Source organism: Pteropus medius, unplaced genomic scaffold (assembly GCF_902729225.1).
Source record: "Pteropus medius unplaced genomic scaffold, Ma_sr-lr_union100, whole genome shotgun sequence".
Taxonomy (NCBI): Eukaryota; Metazoa; Chordata; class Mammalia; order Chiroptera; family Pteropodidae; genus Pteropus; species Pteropus medius.
This window is the reverse complement of record NW_024355523.1, coordinates 3,208,044-3,225,976: the sequence shown is the minus strand read 5'-3', so window position 1 is coordinate 3,225,976 and position 17,933 is coordinate 3,208,044. Positions and strand designations below refer to the sequence as shown.

At 39.4% G+C, this 17,933-nt stretch overlaps 1 protein-coding gene across 2 annotated transcripts in view; it reads left to right on the top strand.

Annotated features, from left to right (window-relative positions):
- Window positions 1–3,180: 3,180 nt before the first annotated feature.
- Window positions 3,181–17,933, top strand: part of GUCY1A2 (guanylate cyclase 1 soluble subunit alpha 2) — a 261,485-nt gene continuing 246,732 nt past the window's right edge. Inside the window, exon 1 of one of the 2 annotated variants that reach the window (XM_039858727.1) lies at window positions 3,181–3,969. In XM_039858727.1, coding sequence (XP_039714661.1) covers window positions 3,655–3,969 — 315 coding nt within the window. In that variant the 5' untranslated portion in view covers window positions 3,181–3,654. The remainder of the gene's footprint in view (window positions 3,970–17,933) is intronic. The other variant, XM_039858726.1, reaches the window with a different exon arrangement.

Genomic DNA, 17,933 nt, shown 5'->3' with positions numbered 1-17,933 from the left:
AAGGATGAAAATCAAATTAAATGAAGCGAAAGAAGTGAAAGGAGTTTATAAATAGCAATGCTACATATGAAGGTAAGGCATCACAACAATTGTTTTATGTTTAAAGGGGAAATAGCCATCATTTTTCTTAAGGTGGAGAATTTACTTTCTGAGTCCTTGCCACTGCTTAATCAACCTGAATTGAGTCCTCAGGTGCCCTTACAGACTTCACAAACAAACCAAGTACATTCCTGCATTGCCCTTTTCCAATAGGAGACTGGGCTTTAAGGAATTTTTTTGAAACACAACATGTCCAACAGGACTGGATTGGGCATGAGTCTATGCAAGTTTCTTTTCCTAACATCAGAGCACAAAGTCTTCCTTTTCAGTGGATTACTCTTTCCCAAACTGTTTGGATTCCTTTTACTAGTTCTAAGGCTTATTTATTTATTTATTTATTTTTTATGGAACATAGGTTATTCCTATTCTCTTCCTTTTAAAAAAGTTAATACAAATATAGAACACAGTATTCTTCATCTTGAGAGCTTTTGTCCCTGCTCCTAAACAGAAATACAAAAGGAAATACAAAAGGAAACCCTTGAAAGCAATGCAGATGATAGACTGTCTATATCTAGGCCTTCATTTGTTTGCAGTTTAAAAATCAGTGGGAAAATAATGATCCAAGGCAGGCTAATTCACACTGAAAATTATAAGACTACTTCATTTGTCTAGATTCTATAGAGTCTTTGATTCAAATGGTTCACACAAAGCAAAAATGTCCCATAGGTTCAGAGTTCTTTCTGGCAATAAATTTCCATTGTAAACAGGAAGACACTTGGGCTTCTTGTAAATTTTGGAAATAAATGATACTCATTGCTCAGCACTGTCATTTTGACTTTGAGACAAGAATTGGAATGGTTAGTATAAGTTCTGGTTTTAAGTTCAGTGCAAAGGTTATTTACCATTACCATAATAGAACATTTGTGTGTGTGTGTGCACGTGTGTTGTAACAGTAGTTTATTGAAAGAATGTGAAGGCCCTAATACTATTTCGTATCCTTAATAGAAGCTGTAAGAACTTGACAATTACATTATCATTACTAAAGATGAGAACTAAGAATTCCAACTTATTATGCTGTAATCAATACTGCACAGAAAGAATATTAAACAATTTCCCCAAAGTTTATAATGTAGTTTTCAAAGGAACCATCCATTGTATTTCAGAAAAAAAGACCAGTGAAACTTTTTTTTTAGCATAATTAATGACTATTCTTTAAGGTAAAAAATATAATTTTGTGTCATTTTCATTGGAAAGAAATGCACATAAAATTAAGTGAAGTAACAGGGAAATCAACAGTTGATACATCCCATGATCAAAATTAATATAACAACAACAACATTAAAAAGAGTCCTGAATTTCCTCTGCTAAGAAGAAAAACTATGCAGTTAGCAACTTACTCAGCAGGCTGAGAAAGGAGATACACACACACACACACACACACACACACACACACACATATATATGTATATATATATACACACACACATATGTATATATATATATATACACACATATGTATACACACACATATATATGTATATATATATACACACTCATATATATATACATACACACATAAATATGTATTTGAAGGGAAGCATGAGGACATATTTTTATATCTTTAACGCCTATTTAAAATCTGAGAATAAGGCATGTCTCTTCAACAATTTGAGTGCATTTTTTCTAAAATATAAAAAGACCTCAGTATTTATATTTATTTGGGCCCTCATAAACAATTGGGAAGACTGAGTGTTAAAAGCAAATTGGAGGCGGGGTACAGCAAAGGTTTGGTTTTTGTTGTTGTTTTGGTTTGAGCTTTTTGTTTGTCTGTTCTTAAATAAACACAATCCACAAACCACCCGCCTTCACCTTGGGAAGACCTGTCCTTAAAAACAACAACAACAACAACAACAGCAACAACAAGAAAAACCGCTTTGGCTTCTGTATAATTGCGGTGCTAAAGCCAGAGTTCTGAACTTTTCTTTCCAGGGAAGGGGAAGGTGCTCTTCTGCTCTGCTGGGACACTCCTATATGCCCCTTCTTCCCATTGCTTACCCTAATGTCACTACAAGTCCGAGGCTTTTCTGGAACTAAAGCAAGCGCATTGGGGCTGGGTGCTGAGAGCTGCTGCCATGAGGCAAGCTTTGGAATGAAGCAGCTCCACCGCAAACTCTCAGCAAGAGCTGTGCTCGCGCTGTGGCGCGTCTGTTCTTGCATTGGAAAAGCTTTCTCCCACTCCCCTTAGCTTTCTAAGCAGCATTTGCAGCCAAGTGCAAACATATCGCATATTTGGCGCAAAGAGCCGGGAAAATGAGGGACATAGGAGCACGCCCCCGTCTTCCCCCAGTCCGGTCCTAGGTTAGTGGAGTCTGCAGAGGAACTGCCCCCTAGTCTGCTACGCCGAAAACACCGCCGCAGGTGGCAAGTGGAGCTGTCCAGCACTAGTGGGAAGCCGGCGGTAGCCAGGAGCCCTACGCTCTCAGCTGGGCCGACGCTGTCCTCATTCACAGCCGCCCGGCTCTGGGCTCGCTCCGAGCGCACGCGGCCTCCTGAAGCGAATACTCGTCCCCGCAAGCTGCTCCAGCAGGATGGGTGCCAACATGTTGCCCCTTCCTTTCCCCTTGTAAGCGTTTCCCCTGGAATGGGAAGGTTGGACAGCTCGGCCTTTCTCCCTCAGAACTTGCTAAATAAACTCAGAGGAAGGCGGGGAAAGGACGGATATGGACCCTAAACCCCACTTCGCGCTCTCAGGCTTTCTTGAGGAGGCTCCACAAGAAGGTCTCCCATTCCTGGCCCCACACGCTCTCCCGTCTAGCGCCGGCCGGGGCCCGTCAGCACCCCAGCCGCCTCTCCGGAAGGCGAGGGGTAGGGCGTTTGGGGTTGGGGCCTTTTGGTCTGATCCGAGCTATGGTGCGCTCCTCCTCCTTGTAGGAGACGGTGGGAGTGGGGAGGGCGCGCAGAGGACAGCAACAAAGTGTCCTCGTTGCTCCTGAAACGTGGCGACAGGCGAGGCAGAGACTCCCAATGAGTATGATGGCGACACGTGATACCGGCGGAGGGAGAGCAGGGGGGGGGGGGGGTGCATAAAGGAGACGGAGGGAGGCGGGCAGCACGGCGAGAGGGGCGGGAGGAGAGGGGCGGGGGAGAGAGAGAAAGAGGGGCGAGATAGGCGCGCAGGCGGCAGAAGCCTCTGCCTCCCATACCGCACGGGCCGCAGTCCTCCGCGCCCCGCCGCCCGCGGTCACACACTCGGAGCCTCCCCGCGAGCGGGAGCGGGCGCGCGGCGCACGGCGATGCACCCAGGCGGGCGCTGAGGCTGCGCCGCGCGAGCAGCAGCTGAGGCGGCGGCCGCCCCCAGCCCAGTCCGGCGCCGCCGCCGAGCCCGGGCCCCAAGGTGCGGCGGCGCTCAAGTTCCCGCCATGAGCAGCTGGGTCCGGGGGCTCCGCGGCTCCGGGGACTCCCTCCCAGCCGAGCGCGACCGCAGCGCCCCGCGGCCCCGACGCGCCTAACGCCACCGCTCGTGGGTCCCGCTGCAGCCGAAGCCGCCGCCGAAGCCGCCGCCGCCGCCCGCAGCCCAGCTGCCACCGCCTCGGCAGCCGCAGCGCCGCCAGCAGCATGTCTCGAAGGAAGATTTCGTCCGAGTCCTTCAGCTCCCTGGGCTCCGACTACCTGGAGACCAGTCCCGAGGAGGAGGGCGAGTGCCCCCTGTCCAGGCTCTGCTGGAACGGCAGCCGGAGCCCGCCGGGGCCGCCCGAGCCCAGCGCGGCCGCGGCCGCCGCCGCCGCCGCCCCGACCCCGGCTGCCTCCGCCGCTGCCGCCGCCGCCGCCGCCGCCGCCGCGGCCACGGCCGGGGCCAGGAGGGCGCAGCGCCGGAGGCGGGTCAACCTGGACTCGCTGGGCGAGAGCATCAGCCGCCTGACGGCACCCTCGGTGAGCAGGGCGGAAGGAGGGCCAGCGCGTCGGGAGAGGACGGGGATCGGGAAAGTTGGCGCCGTGCGAGCAGGGCGCGCGCACAGAGCCGACCGCTGGGGGGCGGCGCGGCCTCGCCCAGCCCGGCCTCGGGTTCCCGGCCCCCGGGGAGACCCCGACCCCTGGGCTCTGTAGGAAGGGGGCATTAGAGCACGTGAAAGGAGTCAGACTTCGCACTTCCGGGGTCTCCTGATTCGGGGGACTTGGCTGCCCACCTCCAGCCTTGCACCCTACTTCACCCTGACGGCCCCAGTGCTCCTTCACACCCACCTGTTTTCTTTTCCCCAAACTTTCCCAGGCACAGTTCCCATTTCCATGCCTTTCATCTCCGTTCTCCCAAAGGGGCCCCTACCCCTTCCGGGAAACTCTTCCTCTCCTTTTTTCCCACACTCTCTTGGTCTTAGCGTGACCTCTTCTGACATCTTTGAATTCCACAGACTATCTGCATTGTGTTGCATCTTTTTTCCTCCAGTCTTCAGGAACTGGCTGTCAGATACTTTTCGAATTGATTTCTGATGAAAAAAAACTTCTCATCTCTTGTATTCTCCCCATCCCATGGCCTTTTTCCTTATTCACTGGGCATTTATTGGCTCAACCTTTTTCTCCCGGCAACCCTGGTGTCTGGTTTTCTAAACCTCTCAGGTATTTCTTGCACCGGTACCTCGAACCTTCACTCTCATTTTTTCTGTATTCTTCAGTGCCTCCCCCCCCCCTCATTTTTTCGTGCGTTCCTTACATTAGGACCTTCATAAATATCTGTTGAATGAATAAATGCCTTCCTGGTCCTCTGAACTTGTGCTTATTTTGGAATGTCAGCAGTTCCAGGTGTACCCCAGACTGACCCTGCTTCTAGACATCTTTCCAGAGCTCTTCTGCTCGTTCTTGCTCAGGCATTTTGACTACCTTTGTTTTTCACCATTTGTTGGAATACTAGACCTCTGTTCCAGTCATTGTCTGTACGACCTCTTTTTCGAAGGAATCTACACCATTGCAGCTAGAATCAGGAGATGTAACGTCAAACCTCCATCCACCTTTTATTCTCACCCTGACCTTTGATACAAGGACTTCAGCTCCTGACAGCACTTTTACCTACTCACCTACCCTTCTCTGAGACTTGTACTTCTTTAAAGTTTCCAAAGTGACTCTGAACATTGATCTTGTTTGACTACTCTTGATTCTCCCTTTTGAAAGTTCTCTTGCAATTGATGGTAGGAGGGACCTGAGAAGGACTGGGATCCTAAGGGTCTAGGTATTGACTGGTATCAGGCAGTCCTACAAATATCCTGGTGGCCCTTTCATTAATGGAGAAAGACTTTTTCTTTTTAGCAGTGAAACTACTCTTCAGTTATCTTCCCTTTCTCGTATATTTTCCCTTCGATTTTCCTTTCTGCCACTTCTTCCATTGATAATCTAGGAAACAAAACTCAGAATGGATTGGCTACTGTTTGCTATTCTTCACTGCAAGTATTTCTCAGGGAGCATAATTTTAGGAACTATTTGATGTGGCAAGTTATTGAACATAAATAAACCTTTAATTAAAGGAGTCCAGTACCTAAAGCCACATTTTTTGCAATATACTAGTTCTTCACTACAACAGATTCATATCTGAATACACTGATTTTATGAACGGCAATGATTAATTTTGGAGGAATCGTTTTTATAATCCTGGAGTTTTCTTTTTGCCTAAGAATCAGAATTTACGAATTTCTAAAAAGTAATGGCAGTGCCTCTGGTAATGCCAATTTAACCTAAGACTATTCTCAACAACTTATGTGAGGAGTAGATAAAATAAACAGAACTCAGGTATTTACTACCAGAATAAGAGGGAGGAAATACTCTCTGATTTTTCCCTTTACAAGTCAAATTTGAATGAGTCTGGATTTCTGTTGGATAAAAAGCATATATTCAGGTAATGGTTTTCAGGATAAGAAATTCGAAAATAATTATAGTGATCTAATATATGCAACAGCTATATGTACTTTCCATGCTGTAATTCCTTTTCTATTTTGGAAAAAAAAAAGTCTGTCAGTTGGAATGTTGAGAACATGCAGGTGAATATAGTGTAAACTTATGATTTTCAACATCATAAGGCATGTATAAATAAATTCTCATTGGCTAACCGTATCACCAATACACATAGTAACACAAAGAAAACAGAAGTTATATTTCAGAGTGGTGACTTGTTTCTGTGGTTCCCATCCCCATTTTCTTTTATTTGGCAAGCTAGAACAGTGCTTCAAAAAGTTCTAGTACGTTCATTCTCCTACATTGTCAGGATTCTAAACTCTGAAAACACTTGCGGAGACAGATTATGTCCTCTCTGTTCTCTTTTATTAGAGCCAAATGACTTAAAAAACAAAATCTCTGAGAAGAGCCATCACCAGAGCTTAGATGAGGATTTATAGTTGTTTTGAGTATTAGGAGCTTTCTTGCATTCCGTTACACTATACTTCAGGAGAAACTACACTTGCTGTGGAAACTCCCTTGTTCTTATTGGTCTCATAATGGAATGTTGTCTCAATCACTGGAGATCTGTTCTTTATTCAGAATAACTGGCAAGCAGGAAAATGGAAATGAATTTAATAAACACTAGGATATTGCCAAGTAATTACACTATTTGATCAATGGAATATTCGAACTCAGGTTTTTGATATTTTAAAAGTCACTTTTATATACATTGATGTTGTCTATAGAGATTATAAAACTTTATACCATTTCAATAATAAATCGAATTGATGAAATTTAAAGAATTCTGGAATTCAGGAGACCTGGTTCTTATTTATTGTACCTTGGACAACTAAACATTTCTATATCTCTGTGTACGTTATTTTAACTCTCCAGGATCCTTCTCACCTGTAAGATATTATATTTAGTCTTCCGCCCTGTTTTGAGACTCTACAGAGACATATAATGTATTGTCAAGCTTTCAATAAACTGTCATAATGGCATATGAAAGAAAAACAAGCACATATTATGAGTTTTAAAACATTGAGGAGTAGTAGATTACTTCTGTAATTAGGAGCATCAAAATACTATTTATTCCACCCAGTTATTAAAAAATATTTGAGGACCTACTATGTGGCAAGTATTGTACAAAACACTGGTAACACAATAGCCAAAAAAAAAATCAAATCCCAGTCTTTGATATCATGAAACTTCTTTAATTATAGCCATTATTTTAAGGAAACTGTATTGAGGGAAAACATAAGAACTCCAATCATCTTGGGGATGTCTAGGGTAAGTTTTATTTATCATCCACTTTGGACAGTTTTGTTCATTGTGAATCTCTGGGGTGCAGCCAAAACAATAAAAATAACCCTAAAGACCTGACTGAAGATGCATAAATCACTCATTTAGCTATTTATTTTGAAATAATTTACTTGGGAACACATATGGAGAAACAGCTGGGGATTTTACATCAAGGGTGAATTTAGTAACTCATTTATTTCTATTTTATTCTTATAAATGAGAGCTGCTTAGAACTCTATCACTTTAATATTGGTTTGGGACTTGCTAATGGCAGCCTGTTAGTGAAGATATTCCAGGAGACCAAGTCAAGGGCAAGGCTTCTCTAGATTTCTTATCAGAGAACTACTGGATATTACAACATTGCAGGTGGCTTTGAAGACTTCAGAAGCTATCAGAGAACAGAATGGCAGGAAGAAAAGTAACAGAACTGGAAGGATGACAGATAAAGAGAGGAAAGCTACTGAGCTACTGAATCCAAGAAACAGTGAGCGAACAGTGAGCAAAGAAAAAAATGAAGGAAAGCCTGGATTTGTGTAGCAAAAAAGTAAAAATAGTTTCATTATTTTGGGAAAGCAAATTACATTGATACATGCCTATCTATGAAAAGGTGAAAGGGCATTAAAAGTACATATTTAGCCTCTCTTGATATTAAATACAATTAACTTTATGATATGTATAAACCATTTAAAAAGTGTGAGTGTAACTAGCATGTAAATAATGAAAAATATATAAAATAATTTGTGAGGTAGGATATTTGATAAATTTTTGTATCTTAATTGAAGTTTTTTACATCTGGATCAATTTGGCTAACAAAATTCTGAGTAACAGATTCATTACAATTAGAAAATTAGACAAAATGTATTCCCACAGTTTAATGTTTTCACATTTGTGGAAGATATAATTTGAAATCAGATTTTAATGGCCATTTATTACTTTTCTCTGCTCATCCCTAACATGGAGAAATGACAAGGCAGAGTTAAAAACACAAAGGTTCAAAGTCATGTGTTTGAGTAACTCCTTGCTGAGCACCTGTCTAAATGTGAGACCCTGGAAAAACCAACTCTTACTTTCTCGGAGCCTTAGTTTCCTATTTTGTGAAATAGGAATAGTAACAATCTCACAGATTTTTTTGTGAAAGAGGAGCAATATTCATTGTAAAACTCCTTGAACTCAATAAATGATAGTTTTGGGCTGAGATCTATTAATTTCAATCAAATTTGAATGCCTCTAAATGATCTAAACTTTTTTTCCTTAATAATTTACTTGCTTATAACCTTTTTGAAAGCGTTCATAGATTAACTGATGTAATGTACCTGAAAAAGAAAAAAGTGTGATAAGAATGAATTTATTTTGTTGTCGTTGCCCAGCCGATCCATTAAAAAAATTAAAACCAAAGTCCCTTTTTGGCTCCCTGGCTATCACTCGTGTGTGTCAACAAGTGTACCTAATCATTGCAGATTCAAACATTTCTATCGAACTGCAGAATGCTATGTGGCAATTAGAAAACCACTTTTATAAATTTTATAAGGATACAAGGACAAATACATTTAGTCGAATGTATTTCACAACAAATTATTTTTAAATTAGAAAAAAATTAGACAGGTGGAAGAGAAATTGCTTATTTCATTTGCCTGAGAATTTCAAATGTTCCTCATGCATTGCATTCAAACTAATTTGTATGTTTGTTCAAAGGTTTAGGCTGTGAGATGCAGCAATTACCTGGGTGATGGCATTTGTGTTTTGTGTACAGTGCTCTATTCTTGTTTGGCTACCAGCTCAATTGTTAGGCCTTTATTTTAAAGCTAAATTTTGACAATGGGGAATAACATCCATGATTATTAGTTAGCAGGTAGAGGTGATGAGTGATTACATGTTTCTTTTCAGTATGTAATTTATCTGCCTTGAAGGACTCTGAGCTGTGTGGGAAGAGTATTTGAATATTATATATTTTTCCCCTTTATATCATCATTGCTCTTTTCATTCACCTTTGCTTTTTTCCTATTGCCTCTATTATACAGAGCTCAAGGTAAAATAAATCTATATTTTATTGAATATGATAGTAAACTAAATGCATTATTTCTGGATATATATGTTATTCGCCATGAGTTAGCAAGAAGGTAAGGTGTAGTGATCCCTTTTTGAACTTCACACACATCTAGGAAGAAAAACAATTAAGTGGCATAAGCGGGGAGAATATTTGCAAGGCTGACTAGGGCCCCTATTTAATATATGAGCCAGTGATGTAGCTTAAACTTTAAAATTCCTCTTTTTAAATTATCACTCTAACCTCAACACTCTTATGTTTATTTCATATTTAGCACAGTACCTGGTACCTAATGGATATTCAATAAAATCAGAATAAATTAATGGATGTTTTTGTTTTATTATCTAATTACATTACTTCTTTTTGATGTTTTTTTGTTATATTTGGTTCTATCAAACAATATATTTAGATTTTGTACTCAGTCTGTGAGCAATATATTCAAGTATACAAACCTGTTTGAATTTGCTTATATCTGCCATTTAAAACAAAACTTGAGAATGAAGTTGTGTTAAAAGAGAGCAGATGGGATAGTACCTCCTTCTGGAGTTCGTTGGGTGGCCCACTTGTATTTTAAGAAGTTAGGTAAATGTAACAACTCTCACCTCCAGTCTCCTCCAGTTTCCAGTCTGCTTATATTTTCTGCACAATTCTTTTTCAAATGAGAAAGAAATGTTTGTCAGCAAGGGGGCTACTGTTGCCAGTAGATTTTGTACCAATATCAAATATCACTTCAGGACAGGATCCGTAGATCTAGAATTATGTGCGATAAGCTCACAGCACCTCATAAAATTGAAAATTCCAGCCTAGAGTGATTTAGGAAGTAGGGGAGCTGGAAATATCTCTGAAGGCTGGAGATTTGTGGGGCTGTTGTGGAGAATTGAAAAAGAGTGAACATTCTTATAAATAGAACAGTGAGAAATCATTTCCCATAAGGCTTTATTTGAGACGTTATTAAACAGTTCTTTATTTAAGCTAGTGGTTATCAAAGTTCAGTGAACATAAGAAATACCTGCAGAAAATGGTAAGAATGCAGATTGCTGGGCCTCTTCCTCAGAGGATCTGGTTTGATAGCTCTAGGGAGGTGTCTAGACTTTATTTTTTAAACAAAACTCCAAGTGATTGCTAAGCACACCAAAGTTGTGCCTTAAGGTGGCTGAATTCCACACCTTCAGGATTGTTGATCTAGCTAGATGCAGTGGGCTCTGCAGACAATTGCTTTAGAATGAATGATCCTGGCAGTGGCTCCTTTGGGGTGAATATATCCAGGCACTTATTGCCCTAATAGGGACAGAATAAAGGTGGTAACTTGGAGCCACATTCTATTGTATCTTTTGTGTTCAGAATAATCTTGTTGGTTGTGTGGTGGAAGGTATTTGAGGTTTCACTGTATGTAGTTTTCATTATTGTGGATTCTCTTCCCATTTTTCCTGAAGATGCTTTGTTAGCTCCCCTCAGTTTATGTTCAATAGGTTACACATCATTGCTATAAGCGTGCTGTGGCTCTTTTTCTCAAAATAAAAAAATAAGTATTCAGAAGTGTTGACGATGGTAAAGGAGAAGGGAGAAGGGCTATTGGGAGGGTCGATTTGACGGTACCATCAGCTTTTGTGTTTATTTGGAGTGAGATTGACACACATTTCTCGAATGCTCCATCTACTGATTCATTTTGGAGCAATGATTTATTCACATCCCTATGAAAATTTTTTTTAAAGGTGAAGGGAAAAAAAAAAAAACATATATGGAGGCCAGAAATTTTTTAATTCCTAGAAAGGAAGCAATAGGAGGTTCAGATATCAGGTATATGGAACTGTCCCTCAAACCCTACTAATATATAACAATGGTTAGTAATCTCTACATCCTTAGCCAATTAGTCTTTCTCTCATTCAGTAGCTAAGTTGGTTAGGGGTCTAGTTGAACTCTCTAAATAAATGGTGATTCAACATTTGAAGAAATTTGCATTTGCAGGGAACTCTAGAATCAATCTGTCACGTGAGGAGGCTCCTGTGTGGAAGTCCTGGTGTTACCTTAATTCCAAGTCCTTGAAGTCTGTTTGACTCTTCTTCCATTCACTACTATATTTGTCATGTGTAAGACTGCTGTGCCCAGTGGAGGAAATAAAAATATTCTAAAACATACTTCCATTCCTTTATGGCTATGCTTCTTCACGCAATGATCCTTCATGAACCCTCCAACTTAACACGGGGAGAATGGTTTTTCTGATTAGTTTTGTGTACATACCCACGCACACAAACATACACACACACACCCATACACCCATCTTGCTTTTTGTCACTCCATTTTTACTTATAGAATACTAAGTTATTGCTCCCCAAATTGATACTGCGTCTACAGGCATTTTTAAGATAATCATACTAACCAAAGTTAGAGATAATTGGTACAAAATCTACAGATTATTGTGAAGCTCCAATAAAATACCCAATACGGGAGTGTGCTGTCACCTATAAATGTATACTATCTCTTAAAGAGATGTGTATCTCTATAAGATATAGAAGTGGTATCTCTACCATGCTGTTTTGTTCATTATTATTGCAATGGATAGGAAATCCTGTGATATTAAACATTCTACTAAATAAAAATCTGCACTTCTACATATCTATCCTACAGTAATTGTTATAAACATCATAATGGTACTAGAGGGATAGAGTCTTTGGGAAGAGTGATAAATTTAGAAATTGTTGAGTTAAGAAATGGAGAGGAAAACTGACCAGGAATGGGTAGAGCATTATGGGATATTTTTTGAGGGTTCAGCTGATATTGAAGATAATGAATTTGTAGCCTAAACTGAGAAGATAATTATGACTTGCAGAGGTATAAAGTGGTAAAGGTACTCATTGTATATTAAAAACCCTACATATCAGATTGAGCTTAGATTGTTTGGGACCAATTTGTGGGAGTGAAAGCTTATGTTTTGGGAAATAATGAGTGTGAATGCCAAATGGAGCAGACTTTAACATTCAAAGGCATTTCTAGCCTTTCTGTATCGGACACAGATCTGATGCTAAACTTATTTAATATATATCTTGGTTTTATTCTTTCACTATTCAGTTCAATCTTTTAGAATAGCTGATTGGTCCTCCAGGCTAGTCTTCTCCTGCCAAACCAGAATCGATAACTGATAACTAGTTAGTCTTTGATTAACTAATTAGCAGTTCATCAAGTTCTGTTTGATGAATATTTCTGTTGTTTTCAAAGTTGGAACTAAATCTTGAAAAATATAAGGATATTCAGTTACATCATTCAATGCATTATTTATGGACCTTAGTTGTTATACAATAAGATTATCTTGGCTCAGACTTGATAGTTTATTGCTTCTTGAGTATGAGAGAACCTATGGGATTTAGAGTAATATGTGGCTACCAAAAGATTTCCTATTGTACTGGGGAACATAGCCAATATTTTCTTATCTGAAAAGGTAAAAATTAGTTCTAGCGAATCCGACATTCTGATGAAGTAAAAACTATCACATATGCAGTATCAATTTGTGAGTAGATGAAATTCAATAAAATCCATTTAAGAGTTAAACACCTTTTATTTTGTTAATCAGTCCTTGATAATCCCAAAGACTCTCTTATGTGTTTTAGTTGCTCAGAGTCATTATTATGAGTCTTAATTATCACCATGCTATAGATGTGTGGATATCCTGGTAAGTGGAGTGTTTTAGATAATCAAATGCTTCATAACAGGAAATTTTCTCTGCTTGGAAACACCGAGGAACTAAATGGTTTTTGTGATCTGAATGAGTTAATATGCATACTTAATTTCTCATACTCTACCAGAGTGTCTCTTAGGCAAAGGGAGGCAAATTAGTATTGAATTTTAACAAAAAGTTTCTTTACCATTTAGGTTCTGTGCGTAATCTGGTTAATGTACCTGTCTTGTTTTTCTTGAAAAATACCTCTGTGTGTGTTTGTGTGTCTGTGTAGGGGCACGCATACACACACACACACACACACACACACACACAAACACACGCAGTATCGAGAGGAAAGGGAGATAATGCAACTCAATGCTGCATTCTGATTTTTATTTTAATTTCACTTTGGGGAAATGATTTTTCTGTCTTCGTTTCCCATCTCTGAAATCATATAATACTAATCTCTCACTCAAAGGTAAATATGTAATAAAATGTGAACAATGAATTGAAGACATTGTGTTTACTATTATTAATTACTTCATTGTGCTACTATGTTGATTTCTTGAAGACCAAGGCTTTGGTTCAGATTCCTTTTCTCTCTACATTCTGGGAAAAGAACAGGTTTTGGAGTTAGACACTAACTCCTGTGTTATCTTGTGCATTCTTGGATAAGCTTCTCTGAGGCTCGGTTTCTTATCTATAAAGTAATAATTTATAGGATTATGAAGATTAAATGTATACTGCACAGTATTTGGAATACAGTAAATGATTAATTAATTTTGGTGCCTTTCTTCAACCCCTTCTTATCATTTATCTTATTCATCTGCATATCGGTCATCACATCTCCTGATACCTGTTACCTCCAGAGACAATCTTTGGCAAAAACTCTAGATATTTCCTTTCTTTATAATTCTTATTGAGTACTCTCATACTTTTCATGGGAAATACTTTGAACATTTTTGGCTGTACAGCATTTTAGGTTAAAAGATCTCACAGAAATTCCCTCCCAGAAATCTTAAAAACAAATATGATCTTACTGGTTACTTATTTATTCACTCACTCACTTACTCCTCACGTTCATCCCTTTGGACAGCATTTATTTAGCAAATGGGGACTTACTAATTCATTTAGCACGCACTCAATATGCATTAAACACACTTATGAAGTGGTGCATTCAGACAAATTTGACATGGTCTTTTTGGAATTAAAAAATATAAAATCACATTTTAAAGATTACCAAATAATATGCACAATGGCTGTTTCCATTACTCTTTCTGTCTTTCCCCCTCATCCTACCTCAACCTTTCCTTATTTGGCATGATGTGGAGGATGTGTGGATGAAGGAAAGGTCTGTATGTGGAGAGACCAGTTTAAACTGTAGTGATGATGATGATGGTAGTAATAATACCAGTGTTTTTCATTAAGCCCTTACCATGTGCCAGGCATGGTAGCAAGTGCTCTACATATCGTGTTCTATTTAAATACAACACTTATGCAACACTTATGACCATGATCTACAAGGTACCAAGACCTCTCTTACCTTACCTCATTATACTCTGAGCTTCACTCACAGTTCTATAATATACTCCTTGCACATCCCAGACAAGTGTCATCTTGCCTCAGGAATTTTGTCCTATTCTCCATGTCAGAAATGCCCCCTTGCTCCAGTTCTCCACATAATTAGCCCTTTCTTGGCTTTCCTATTTCTTCTCAGTATCACCTCATCAGACAGTAGCCTTCCCTCACCAACAATTCTCTCTTACATCACTGTTCATGTCCATCATAGTGTTCACTATGTGAAGTTATTTGTTTTATACACTCGTGTACTTGTGTATTACCTACCTGTATTTCCTTTCTGTAATTTAAACTTTGCAACAACAGGGACTTGTCTGAGTTACCCACATTGGTCTTTGTAATGCCTAGAATAATGCTGACAAGAGATAGGTTCTTAATACATGTTCATTGACTGGATGAATTAGTGTTATTTTGAGAAAAGCCTTAGCACTTGTAAAAGAAAGAGCATAGTTAAAAAAAAAAAGTATAAGGTTGAAGACAGAGAATTAACAGGTGTTAGGCAAGTATTACAGACCCAGCATTTAAGTGTTTTCATAATATGTATCATTGAATTTTAAAAATAATCTTATGAGAAATTCAGAGAAGTTGAGTAATTTCCCTATGAGCACTACTAATTATTGATAGAGATAAGACTAGAATCTTGTTATTTAGCTCCAGTCTCTGTATGTCTTCACTATATTATATGTTTCAAGCCTCTGTGAGTGTAGTGGACATTGTGATATAGTGCCTAGATGCCTTTAGGAATGAAGGACTTATTCACCTAAATGCTAGGAGCACTGCTGACAGTTGCCCTCAACTGTCAGTCCCCAGTATGTATTACGTGGACTGAAGAAAGCTGCCTTGATCAAGGTCATGTCTCATTCCAGTGGCTGATCAGCATGGGGTGTGAAGGTTGGCCCCCACCCCTAATTCAGCCAACCCTGAGATTAGAACTCCCTGTAGGGTCAACTGAGGCCTCCACTGAGACTGCAGCATAGTCCAACTTCTCCCTCTACCCAGTTCTGCTTCCTTTTATACTCTTTCATGAGTATTGATCCCAAGTGCACTCCCTAATAAGCTTTCTGCATGCTAATCTTTTCAGAGTCTGCTTCTCAGGGAACCTAAACTGCGATAGTGAGTTTGAGAACTGTGATGACCTTAATAAAAGAGCAAAACTGGGAAGGCAGTATTTGGAAGAAATATAACAATAACCTTGGATTTAGATTTTCTGAATTTAAGTGCAAATGGTCAGCTCTGGAGAGTGAACTCTGTAAACTCTTGGAGAATCACCAGCCTCAGTGTAGTGTCTGTCACATTGTAGGCAATTGCTCAATAAATAAACTGTTGAGGATTTGGGATTGGAGTTTGGGTAAGAGCTCATGGAGGTAATAACTAATATCTTGAAAACTGGCAAGCTCTCGAGTGAAAGAGAGAGAAAAATAAGAACAATAGAGAATTGAGAAGCAACGTACAAAAAGAACCAGAAGAATGAAATGTCAGGATGCTTTTTTTGTTTGTGGGGGTGGGAGGTGGCTGGAAAGCATCTGGGAGCAAGGGCGGTAGTTGTTGGTATTTGCGAAATAATGATGACAATTTAAGGATGGTACTCTGGAACCCAGTGTGACAGATTGCTGGTGGCTTTAGAAAAGCAGTGTCAATCTTGCACCTGAGATAGGAACCTATTTAACAAGGTTTAATAAGGGAATATATGATGAATAAACAAAGGATATGATGGGCATACATTTCTCATCCAAGACATTTGGCAATAAAAATAAAGAGAGATACTTGCCAGGGCCTGTGAAGCCACATCTAAGTTTAATTAAAGAAGGGGAGACTGTTTGAAGGTAACAGAGTAGTAAAAAAATCTGAGAGACATGAATAGGCTTTGGGAAACGATGGGGTTATCTAGAGGCATTTTTTTAGCTCCTTTGCCAAGAATGAGAATACTTCTTTTTCTGTACCCAAGAGGAATGCAATATGGCATGATGGGAGTATAGTGCAAAGGCAGCTGTCAGATTTTGGTTTTATTTATACCTAATTTATTACAGTCTTGTCTTGATTTTATCACTTTAACTCAGTGACTGGTCAGTAATTTTGTATATCTAATGATTGTTCAATTTAAACCGCCATGGTATTTGCAGTTCTCTGGGTGTGTCTTAACTATGGCAGCCGCACTGACCATGTGTCAAATGAGGCCAGAAATGTTGCTAATTCATCCTTCACAAATTTTATGCTAAAGTCATGAAGTGTACATTTTTTCATTCGTATAATCCCCTGCAGATCGTTTTTAGATTGTTTTAGCAATATGAAAACCTCAGATTTTTTCTTATCCTTCTAAAGGTAGGAGCTTATAAATTGAACACCAGGTGGAGGGAACTGTTTTCGAATTATGCTTGTATTAGCTTTCTCTCTTTCAGTTCTAAAGGTAATTTGAGATATATATTTTATATATACATAAGCCCTGTTCTTACCCTCACCATATCTGATATGACTTTGTTTAGTGTTAGAGTTCTTTTGACACTGAAAGAAAAGTCTCTAATGGTTGGATTCTCTGAGGATTAGGAGCCAAGTACGTAGGTCTCTACTTTGTTGTTGTATTGAGTATAGTTTACACAGTTGAAATGTGGTATGGAAGGTAAAATAAGGCCAAGCAGGACATACACAATCAAATGTAGCTTCTTGGTTCTCTCCTTTTTCTTTCCTGGGTAAATTTTGCTTGATTTCATTAAGCAAGAATTTTTGTCTATTTTATATACTGCAGATCTCAAATCTATTAGTGCCTGGCACACAATAGTTGATCAATAAATATTTGTTAAATGAATAAATTTATAAAGATATGTATTCTACCTATACTACACAAATGTGGTAACAAGCAAATAAGATGATAAATCAAATGCACTTTAGAAAAATAAAATCAATTACAGTAACAAAAACAGACAAAATAATCTACAAATTTAAACAATTGTGTCCTATTATTTTTATTCCTTTATCATATATTTACTATCTATCCACTATGCATGGTTGACTTTACTGTGTACTGAGTTGGAACACAAGGTCTATGGAGCAGAAAATGGCTGTAGTCATCTGTAGAATTTTAGAAAATAAGCTGGATTTTCCTGAAATACTTTTGTAATCTGCTATACCAGTCAATTTACATTATGTATTATGAGGAAAGAATAAGTTATCCTGTGTGATCTAACTATATTTGAAAAAAATTCAACATTAGTTCATTAAACAGATATTTGTTGTTGGCCTTTTCTGTGCCAGAGATTTGAGATGTGTCAGTTATATGGGGAAAATACTTACAATCCTCCCCCACCCCATTTTTTTCTTGTGATTCTGTTGTGAACATTTCAGGAATGCAATTTCAGAAAAATTTTATCTTTCTTCCAATCTCTTTCTTGGGTAAAGTCTTCCCAAGGG